This window comes from Rhodamnia argentea, chromosome 1, assembly GCF_020921035.1.
Source record: "Rhodamnia argentea isolate NSW1041297 chromosome 1, ASM2092103v1, whole genome shotgun sequence".
Lineage (NCBI taxonomy): Eukaryota > Viridiplantae > Streptophyta > Magnoliopsida > Myrtales > Myrtaceae > Rhodamnia > Rhodamnia argentea.
In genome coordinates, this window is record NC_063150.1 from 28,012,979 (window position 1) to 28,024,366 (window position 11,388).

The window sequence follows — 11,388 nt, forward strand, 5'->3', positions numbered from 1 at the left end:
AACAAGCACATAGCACTTGAGAGCGACAAGAAGCCTCTCTCTGGGCCAAAACTGGGTTGGCCAGCTCCCATAGTGTGACGGGCGGTGTGTGCAATTTCATAATCAGTTGGTGTATACGAACAATCAAATGAACTGCGATCCCAAGGGGCATCAGGTTGTTTTGTTCTGGCGGGTGAAAAATGCACATAACAGATAGAATCCTAAAATGAAATCTCCTATTAGAAATTCACGAATTAGAGATGCTGTAATATACTCTTTCCCATAACTTCTCATACTAGACCAACAAATGCGGAAGTGGCTAAAGAAGTCGGAGGAAGAAAGTAATGGTAGTTGGGCAACTTTCTAGACCTTCAGCCACTGGGCAGGCGTCAGCCCTCATACATGGTCTTACAACTTTGCGGCCCTAGAAGGAATTCCATGGGGGCCCTATGAAAATTTAGAAACCCGGTACGATAGTAGCTCGACCTTCGGAAGAAGTAAAGTGGGAAGCCTGATGATAGGAATCGATCTTTCTAGAGGTACTCGCTCCTCTCTGAATTCGTAACCTCCTCATTATAGTCATAGTCCTCCCGTGCTCCGCTAATAATCGAAGTGTTTGCCTGCGTGTCCTTGTCAGAGAGTTGAGATTACTTGCTCAAGAGGCTGCTTGAATGCTCATTTAATGCTGGCTCCGATTTGATGATGAATAGTTTGGCTTCATATGTCCATATATTGGCACTTCGGTGCTGGTGGGGCCACTTCAGACTTATTTAGCATAGTTGAAATATGACCCCAGATTTTAGTGCATGGGATTGTCAAGACTCTAGGGTTTCTAGGCCATTATATTTATGACATGAGACCCACTTCTCAAATATGACTGGGTAAAGTTCCTTGGAAATAAGCAGGCATGATGACTATGATCATTAATGATGGAGCTTATGTGCTCAATTACATGCTTATATGAACTGTCATAAACATCTTAACCTCTCATCTAATGTAATAATATAGCTACTTTGGGTCAGAATTACAAAGCAAATAATGGCCAAATCCAAATTGACCTTTCTTTCGAATGAACACAATATACATTACACATCAGCTTTAAATAGATGAAATTCTCTCAGACTTAACATCTTGAAGCATCGAATGCAATCGACGGAAGGAACAAGCTGACGGAAAGCTGGTGCCATTTAAGAAGCACACCCAAATTTCTTCAAATGCGTCAAACAATCTCGATCGCTAATTTTTGAGGTACACGCAATATATGCACCACCGTAACATCATTATACCTACACTGTGCTCCGAGATACTTTTTCACAAGCCAAAGTACGATAATAGAATTGGAGAATTTTTATTGTAATAGCAGCATCATTAGCACTCACTCTCAATCAAGGGTGTCCCAAGCATAGAGGACCCATTATAATTAGCAAAACTTAATCGGTCCAAGGAGAGAGATGCAGAATTTGCTTCAAACATAGACAAATGACATAAATAAAATTTTTTAGGCATAGGCCTCGGGGTTGGCCAAGAGATAAGCCTCCACAGCCTTGAAGACGGCCATGGCCTTCTCTTTCCCGGCCTTGATCTCCTCCTCATTGATCACGACCCCTGGTTTTGGGTGGTACTTGCTCACGTTCGTGCCCTTACAGCCCCCATCGGGAGACACCTCCATCTTGATTTCGTAAGAGATAGACACGATCTTGTCGGCCAATTCGCCTCCCTCCACCATCGTGTAGCCGTACGTCATCTTCTCCTTGTCCAGTGCATCGACTCTGTGCTTCAAGTACTTCAGATGACTGCCTGTGCTTAAAGGGCAATTGCGTAATTGCGAATGTTCATTATTGTTAGATGGGCCCACGTTTTACACTGATGAAATAAGGTGCATTAGATGCTGGAAAATAAGAAAAAAAAGGCTAAATGTGGTCTAATTGTCCAATAAGGTCCTTCGCGCATCAATTATCACACCTTATTTATTATTTTTTTTTACGAAGCATCGGACCTTAATTGACTCATCTAATATGTGATTTTTCCTCCCTTTACTTGCATAACAATCTTCCAATTACTAAAGAAGAGATGGTGCCAAAATGTGGTACGCAGGTAACTAGTCGCTAGAGTCACCTAACCTTCGGCGAAGTTCATCTGCTTGACGCTCCCGGGGCCTCCATCGCCGTGGACAAGCTCGACGCTCTTGATGGCCTGAGGCATGAGCTTGGGGATGAGACTGTCGCCGTCGACGATCAACGCCTTGAACATCCTATGCGCCGGGATGGGGCTGCTGAATTCTTCGGTGAATACAACCGGGGTGCTCATGATTGTTCTACTTCCTTTTTTTTTTCCCTCTCCCCTCAGGGATGTAATTGAAAGACGAGAATGAAATTGAGATGAAAATGTCAATATGGAATGGATGAGATTCGGAGACGTAGGATGAGATTGTGAGGGGTGGAGGTGATAGTTATAGGACTGGGATGGGCCCTTCCAATTAATGTCCGTCTCGTTAGCTGAACGTCACATCTTCTCCTGTCCGAGGTCGATGATTCTCCCTCAAAGGCCTTAACCCAAAAAATTATTCTACATTTTAGTGGCTACTATTCATGTATCTCCTTTTACATTTAGTTTTTTCTTTTCACAGCTCACTTGTACGATAGTATCGAGTCAGGTATGAGTAAAGTATGGACCGGGCGGAATATGGGTCAAGAATTTTACCCTGCGCATGAATAGGTCATAAACGGATTAATGGGTGAATTTTGATCAGATTATTTATGACTCAATCTAAACCTAATTCGATTCACCCGTTTGACAGATCTATCTGACACAAGGATTAACGGGGCACTAAGTAGCGCATTCTCCATAATTTTGGACACTAGCCCTTCATGAGAAATTGATGTGGGTTTGTATTTTCACTCGGCTCAAGCCTACTCTTGTATTTTTCATTTAGCTAATTATAAGCACTGTGATATTGCACCCTCTATTTTTTATTCTTTAAATTTCAGCGGACATGTTAAATAAGTGGGTTGGCCTTAACAAAAAACACTTTAGTCCTACGTCATTAATGCAATTGGGGCAACCTCTTATTTGCATGAAAAAGCTGCTGAAGCAATTGTAAGTAGAATTTTTTTTACTTCACAAGAAATTCCACGCACAGTTAATGATTCATCTATTGTGATACAGGAAAACACGAGTCAAGGAACGAAAAGAGAAAAGTAAAAAATAAAAGGCCAAAACAGAAGATGGGAGCGGTTCGGGAGTCATCTTGATCCCCTCCATGATGACGCCTGCTCTTCCCCATCTCCCAACAGTTAAGACTAATAAAAGCGGTCGGCGGAGCTCCTTATGGACGGTAGATGCATCCAAAATTCTGCCACATTAAATATAAAAAAAAAGTAATGCATGCCCTTTAAATGAGAGAAAATTAAAAAAAAAAAAAAAAAGCTCGAAGTCCTTTCATTTTCTCAAATAAAGGGATGGAGTTGATTTTATTTTAAGTAAAGACCTGAAGTGTCATCATTCTCTCAAATAAAGGCATGATGTGACCTTATCAATCTAAAAAAAGGGCCTGACTCACTGGTGGTAGGGGCATTTTGGTCATTTAATATTTTAAATATTTTTATGCATTTTTTCCTTTTTTCTCAGCTTTCCAAAAATTTTACAAAAATTTAAAAAAAAGAGAGATATACAGGTGGGAGTGGGATGCCCTCCTGCCTTTGGCCGTTGCCTCACCATTGGTGGGGCGGTGGCCATGGTCTACGAAGTTGTTGGCCCTCACCAAGGCGCCGATGACCCACCGGCCATGGCCACTGCCCCACTGATGGTTGGGCAGTGGTCAGTCCTTTCGCTTGTGTCTCATTTTTCCTTTTTACTTTTATTTTTTTTAGTTTTAATATAATTTAACTAAAAATTAGGTTAAAATTACGTTTTGATGAAAATGGTTTAATCGGCCAGAATATTTAGTCGATCGGCCAGGTGGCGAGGTTAGGCACTTATTTGAAAAAAAAAAATATGACTATTTCGGACCCTTATTTGAAACAAAAAGAGCACATCCGGCTTTTATTTAAAATCATGATTACTTTATGCCCTTATTTGAAAAAATGAAAGTATTTAGGGCCCTTATTTGGAATTTTCCCTTTAAATGAAGTGAGCCTATCATGAATTTCGACCCAATCTAGGTTTACGAAAACAAATTATAGGTGGAGAGAGATTAAAAAAATAAATAAATAAGGATATAATTTGACTTTAGTAGCTAACAAAATGTTAGTCAAAACCTCATGAAAATGTAGAAGACTCACAAAAGTCGTGACCCAATCGCCAAGGTGCAACAAGTTTTAATGGTTCATAGTAGCTTTTCAAGAAGCGTTGGTAGTTTTGCACATTAAATATTGTTGCCATTGGGCAAGGGAGTTTTGAATTGCTGGTAAAGATCATGGATTTGTGGGAACCAGCCCAAAGAAAGAAAAACTTGTCGCCATTCAATGGCGGTCGCCAGCGTACAGCCCATTGATTCAGCCTAGGCACCATGTCCCACAGCGAAGCTCCGAAAAGAAAAAGCACAGTAGCAATTCATGGAAATTGATTTTGAAAGGTTGGGGGTTAGAATAAGGTAGAGGTGTACATTGCGGTTGACTTCACTTCGGTCTAGAGCTTAACCCGTCTAACTTTGAGCTGAGGATTTGTGTAGTCCGACTTCGACCCGAGATGGATTGGTGACTACTTCGAGCAGAGTAAGGAAAGAGTACCTCGATCTGTTTGAATGAAGAGCGGGAACCATCGTAGAATTGAACCGGTTCACGGACGAAGGGAAGGTTATTGCATGATGGCAGGATTACCACAGAAGTGATCCATGTCCGGGACACGGAGGAAACCATGGAAGCATGGAGCAGCTAGGGAAAGGATTAGAGGTGGATTCCAAAAACCATTGAAGGAGATCTCAGGAATTACGGGGGAAGAAGACATGCTCTAGTCAATGCTTTTGATCACTTTGAGTGATAGAACAAGTTAAGTATTAAAACACGATTTTATTTAACAGCTTAAACTTTTGAAACAGTTGGTGGTGATCTCACAGAATCTCACATTTAGGCTGAGGGTTGAACCAAAGAATAAACTTTTGTTCATTTTTCCAATAGTCTCTTGGCACATTTGACTTAGATGGATTTAGATCCAATAGTAATGTTCGGTTCTTGCAATTAAAAATCCATTAATTATCCCATTTAGGCGAGATACTATATAGAGCAGGCCAACACCAACCATGTCAATACAACATGAGGACCCCCATTGGGTGTTTGAAAGCTCATGAATGCTTAAATTGTTCTTGATATTGAAAACTTTTTTCATCGATCAATTATTTCAAGCTATACACACGATCATTTTAATATATATATATATATATATATATTTCAAATAATTCATTTTTTCGCGAAATAAGCAAATCATAAATAATTATATATTTGGATTCGTTCAATGTTAGAAACAGGACTTGTATTAGAGAGTGAATGATTAAGAAATAATTTATCCGACACATGAAAGCGGTCAAGGGTGGGGAAGAAAAAGGCATTGCCTAAATGGTCAATGGGTTTTTATTTTACAAATTATGGACGAATTAGATTGTAAAATGTACAACACTACACCCCTATCATTTTCATATTGTCTATAATTGGATTGACTTCGTATGGCATACACTAATTTCATTTGATCCAAATGACAGAGTTGTTGGAAGAGTATGTGTTAATCATAATTAAGTAGGCAAATTGGGTTGATCACAAAATTGATATCGATTATTTAGTACATTGTAATTAAGAAGGTGCAATCGAATTGGAGTTTTATGTATCGAGCATAATATAGAAATCACTCCATTACGTATTATACAGGACCTCAAAAACCTAGCCAGTTCTTTATAAGCTAAGTACTTAACGATTTGTTTTTTTGTAGAATAAATTATTACCTAAGGTGTCATATAGTATGCACATAATTTTTGTACGGACACCAATTATTTTAGAAATGAAGAGCATGTTGCTTTCTGACGATTGACGTTTTCCCTACTTAGTTTTCACGTATCAAATTAAGGAATAATAAATTACGCGCATACTAAGAAAATAGAAAGAGGATTTCCTTTGTATTTATTTGCTGACATCACACCATTCTCAAAATACTCAAAACAAGAGAACGATCTCGGAGACTTGCTACGGGGCAAGCCCGAGGCTCCATAATCCGAACATAAACCCAAGATTAAAGATGAACAACCATGAAGAGACACACACCCTTTAGGAGAGACATCACCATAAGATCGACAATCTTGTGGTAATAGACGGTGATCACCCCGCACGTCTGACATTCTTAGCAAGCATTAGGGTTGGCCAAGAGATAACCCTCAAGAGCCTTGAACAAGCCCAAGACCTTCTCCTTGCCTTCCTTGATTTGCTCCTCGGTGAACTGGATGTCACCAGTGGCGTAGTACTTGCTCCTGTTCTTGCATATGGACCCTCCCTCGGGGCCGGCCTCGATCTTGATGTCGTATGAGATCTTCTCGAATATGTTCATCAGGGCGTCGCCCTCTATCCAACCGTAGCTGTATGTTAGCTTCTCCTGGTCCGGAGCGTCGACCCTGTGTTTCGCGTACTTGAAATGGCTAGCTGCAATTGTCATCGTTGAATCAAATATAAGAGAGCGTTACTTGCAAATATATTGATGATGAGTCAAAATTGTTTGTATGCAAATTGTGATACCAATTCACAAGAAGCACTGGACACAAAATGGTGCGGCGTAACTTGACCGTTGTAACTTTACGGCTAAGGATTTTTCCCCTTTGCTCTAGGGTTGTAAATTTTAACAGACAAAAGAATTCCGTGGTCACTCTCAAACATAATTAGTATATCTGTACACTCTCTATGCATTTTGTAAGTTACTTTGAACTATCATCTACCAGTGTCTATATGACTCATGATTTGTAGAATTTATGAAACCATTGTGAACTGATCCATAACTTAATCAATCTACCACACAAAGGCATAGTTTCAAATTGGAAGACTTTAGCATGAACTCCTTTTCTAATGACATATAAAAATAGCGGATTTTTGTTGTTAGGAAAGTCCAATTAGTCTATTGAGATTTTTGAAAGTTCTTAACCTTCTCCAAAGGTAATCTTCTTGATGGTTCCGGGCCCTCCATCACCTTCGATGACCTCGATGCTTTCGAAGGCATGGGGGAGGATCTTCGGGAATATCTTGTCGCTGTCGAAAACAAACGCCTTGAACATCCGGGTCGGCGGAATCGGGGTGACGACCTCCATGTCATAAGTGATGAGACCCATGTTCTAATGAGGGTTTTCGAAGGTGAAAACGGGAGAAAACTGGAGAGATAGATAGAGCCTTTTTTTTTTTCCCCTGGATTTGGATCGAGTACTGAGCTTCTTCGAAATGGTGCATTTTGAGTGAAGAAGATGAAGGTATTTATAGATTGGACGTGAAGGTGGTCGTGCTGGACAGTGTCCTCCATGGATATACAAGAGATTGAGAGTAGGTAAGTCTCTAATTTTTTTAAAGCGGTTTTGAATGGTTCTAACAAGATGGAGTAGACATTATATATATATTTTTAAGGGATCGATTGGTTTTTTTAATTTATTATTTTCATTGGTCAAAGCATTCATCCTATGAAGTTGCTGGAAAGATGCACGTTGAGCTCATATATGTGTCTGCACGATATGTTGTCTTTAGCTCTTTTTAAAATAATTATGAGAGAACGAACCGACCAGATTGATATTTTTTTTTTAAGGATAAATTGTATCAGGACATTTTATCAAAATTATCTCGAACATTAATTGGGAAACAAAATAGGAAGTTGACTTCGTCGGGGTAGTTGGATCGGTGATTTCATCTTGGATAGAAACATGTATAGAATCTTTTGAGGGTTGACCCAAAAAAAAAAAATATAATACTTTAAAGGAAAAACGGATTGATAATATCTTTGCAAAAATGAGAGTTCATTTCTTTTCCGTTGATCAAGTTAATTTGAAGCTAGTCATACGGTTGTTTCAAAAAAAAAAAAAAAAAGCAATCGAACACAATAATAAACAAACAAGAAAATATATCGGACATTGGATTTACGCGATCCGATTGGCGACACATACTCCATGAGGAGCAGCACATGATTCACCATTAATTAAGCGACAAAATGAAAATTACAACTACACTTGAGTCACTCAAATACTCTCACTTCTTTCTAGTCCCCACAATTCATTGCGAGACAATCTGATGAAAGAATTCACAAAATTTTCCACAAGATTTCTTGACTTGATCACCAAAAGCTCCTTTTGGATGAAATTCATGAAGAAGACCTATTCCTTATATAAAAAAGATTGAGATCCAAAAATAGCTAATTCCATTTTGAAAAACCTGCTAAAAAATTAGAAAACCTACGTAGATTGATGGTGCATTTGTTCATGGAAAACTCTACGCTAAAGAAAAATGCTTTCCGAGAAATCATTTTTGGAAAATGGTTTGTTTTCCTTTGTTTGGTGATATATTATTGAAAATATTTCTCGGTGTTTGTATCTTATTTAGAAAATAACTTCAATCTCATGATTTTATCTCAAAAAAAAAAATTCAAAATTTTAAATAATTTTTTATTTTTTATTTCTTTTTTCTTCTACCTCATCGGTCTTTGGGCCTTGGTAACGGCCGGTGGCTAGCCATAGGAGCATGCTTGCGAGGCTCGAACTCCCCTATTGTCGCCTAGGCTTGGCAACCGGCTGATGGAAAAATAAAAATAAAAAAAGAGAAAAAGAAAAAAGATAATATAATATAATATTACGTAACATTAAAAATTATTAATGTAGAAATTATTAACAAATTTTAGAGGAGTAATTCCGGAAAGTGTTTTCAGCTCTTCGGATCGATGAATTCACTTTTCTGATTTTATGTATGAAATATTTTCGTCGATCGGAAAGTGTTTTCGTTTGACTTGTCATTTCTAGTGAACCAAACAGGTGAATGTTTGAAAAATGAATTCCTGGAAATCACTTTTACTCAAACAGCACCCTGAGTTTCTTTTACGGGGTCAAACTCGAACCATATTCTCAACACACATATCTATAGAAGATGTAAGAAAAATTAGAGGAGTCAAGATTGTGCATGAATTAGATTTTAATTTGATGAAAACGGTCTAACCGCGTTGGTCATTACGACAAGCAAACAGCCTTTAATCCGTGCTCCAATTTGACACTCATCCTTAATTGCTAGTAGTTAATAGTACATTATCATCTTATTCCATACGTTACTTTCTTATGCAAGTTTATAAAATGTTTTCTAGCGTTAATGTCCCGTGGTTTCGACATTGACTTATGGATATTTGTTACTGTCATCTGATTCCGCAAGTAACCCTCGTATTTATTATTAGGGCCAGTTATAACTCCCTTTTTAGTGGACCTTCTTCATCATCAGTAGAATAATAAAGATTTTCTCTTGCTTCCGTCCCTGATACTCTAGTTCGTGCGTACCCTTCATTCAATTTTTCATCTTTGAAGAATCATTAAAAGGGCGATTTTAGTATCGAACGTAGTGTGGCTCGACGACGGTATCATGTTAGTAAAAGTATCGTCGACGAAGAGACCTCAAACCACACCACTTTATAAAAATTTAAAAGATCATCTGGCGGCGATTTCTCGAGTACATTATGTTAGTTCCTTAATTGATTGACTTTCTCAAAAACATTAATACTACAATTAGCTAGCGGCCGGCTGTGTATCAGGTTCTTCCTGAATGATTGTGAACCTAAAGATTAATATAATGGCCGGTCCATACGCATTATGGGATGACTTTTGACCTGTTCCGTGCATGCACTGAATCTGAAAGTTTCAAGCCATTCCAAAGGGAGATAACATGTGCTTCTGACAGAGCCAGGAATTTAGCATATTCCATTTGAAGATTAATTCTTAATTAATGTGATGGAAAAAAAGTTCTGCATGGTAACTTGATATAACATAAGAAGAACAGAATGTGTTTTGGTTTCTGATTGATACAGACTAAGAGTGTTATTGGATTTAATTAGCATTATTAACTAAAATCTGTAGCATTATTTACTTAAAATAAAAATTAACCTTTTTGGAAGTCTTGAGTTCTTACTTCATGTTATAAATGATGCCATGAAATAGATATATGTTTCCTGTCTAGCCCCTAGTCACACAAAGATATTTAAAGTAATGTTTGGTTGCTGTAACAATAAGAAGATAATCAAAATTGTTTATGATTTACTTGTATAAAAAGATGAAAAGGATGAAATGTTTTTTTTTTCTTTTTTGAAACAGTAATAGGGACAAATTACATAAATCATAGTCAACTTTGCTTTTCAAATCAATTACTCTCGTCAAGTTTCAAAACCCACATTTACTCTTCCCTCTTCCTGCGATCTCAATTTGCATTATAGATGCATACTTACCCCCAACTCAACAGTATCAAACTACAGGCCAAACATTGGTCTCCCTCTCTCCAACGTGCGCGCCACCATTAATCCTCCGTAGGCCATCATGAACGTCATGGACCTCAAATACGAGGCCGCCGACGATCGCAAAACTCGAGATCGGTGTTAGGATGTACGTGTGAGTTGTGTTAGAGAAGTTTCACATTGGAGAATTGATATGGTGCGGAGCAGTTAATATATCATAGTTAGTAGCATATAATTCATTGGCTTAAGTTTTTGAGTGAATATGGATCCAACTGGATATGTTGACGGGCTCGTACCTGAGCTCTCTTTTGGTGATGTCCTTGAGTGAAAGTAGATCTAATTGAATATATTGATGTGCTCCCGTGTGGTCAACCGCGGCTCTCGCAACCTCGTATGACAACAATGGAGACAGGGACAAGGTCGATGGTTTGGACGAGGTCGTCGGCCAGCTGAGTTCAGTTTCATGAGGCTGCCGCATTAGCCGACCCATTTGATTTTTATGGGCCAAGCCCCAACAACACTAAATTTCAGGCCATTTGGGTCTTTTATGGAATTAATGGCATGAGGCTTGAGACTCCCATCTACGCTGGCAATTTCCCTGAAAAAAAAACATGAACATTTGATAATTACAGAAAAGATAGATTTAGATAGAGATTGCCCGCGAAAAGATCGAGCCCGTCCATTGGTTTGGGTCGGTGGCAGAATTCGGGTCCTTGTCTGTGGCGGCCGACCCCATGTCGGAATTGTTCTTATTTTCATCCTCTCCATCAAGATAAGAGTCTTATGCATTGAGTCATGAGAAGTTCATTTGACTTCAAAAGCCCAACTGACTTGCGATACTAGAAAGCCTATTTTTGCTTATGGGTTCTGGTCCTAGAGAAGCAAATGCATTCGCAAACTCACCCGATACGTTGGGCCAAACCCTTGCTCGAAGAAATTGCAATAACCAACATAGCTAGGATATGAATTTCACAAATAAGCACTCGT

General features: G+C 38.7%; 2 protein-coding genes across 2 annotated transcripts; both read right to left on the reverse strand.

Annotated features, from left to right (window-relative positions):
- Positions 1-1,303: 1,303 nt before the first annotated feature.
- LOC115751749 (major allergen Pru ar 1-like) lies at positions 1,304-2,401 on the reverse strand. Its single transcript, XM_030689729.2, has 2 exons — positions 2,100-2,401; positions 1,304-1,776 (listed from the first exon to the last, which is right to left on the reverse strand). Exons 1-2 carry the CDS (start codon positions 2,284-2,286, stop codon positions 1,478-1,480), a joined length of 486 nt encoding a protein of 161 aa, XP_030545589.1. The 5' UTR covers positions 2,287-2,401; the 3' UTR covers positions 1,304-1,477.
- A 3,666-nt stretch (positions 2,402-6,067) lies between these two features.
- LOC115751753 (major allergen Pru ar 1-like) lies at positions 6,068-7,394 on the reverse strand. Its single transcript, XM_030689733.2, has 2 exons — positions 7,090-7,394; positions 6,068-6,596 (listed from the first exon to the last, which is right to left on the reverse strand). Exons 1-2 carry the CDS (start codon positions 7,271-7,273, stop codon positions 6,301-6,303), a joined length of 480 nt encoding a protein of 159 aa, XP_030545593.2. The 5' UTR covers positions 7,274-7,394; the 3' UTR covers positions 6,068-6,300.
- Positions 7,395-11,388: the final 3,994 nt, after the last annotated feature.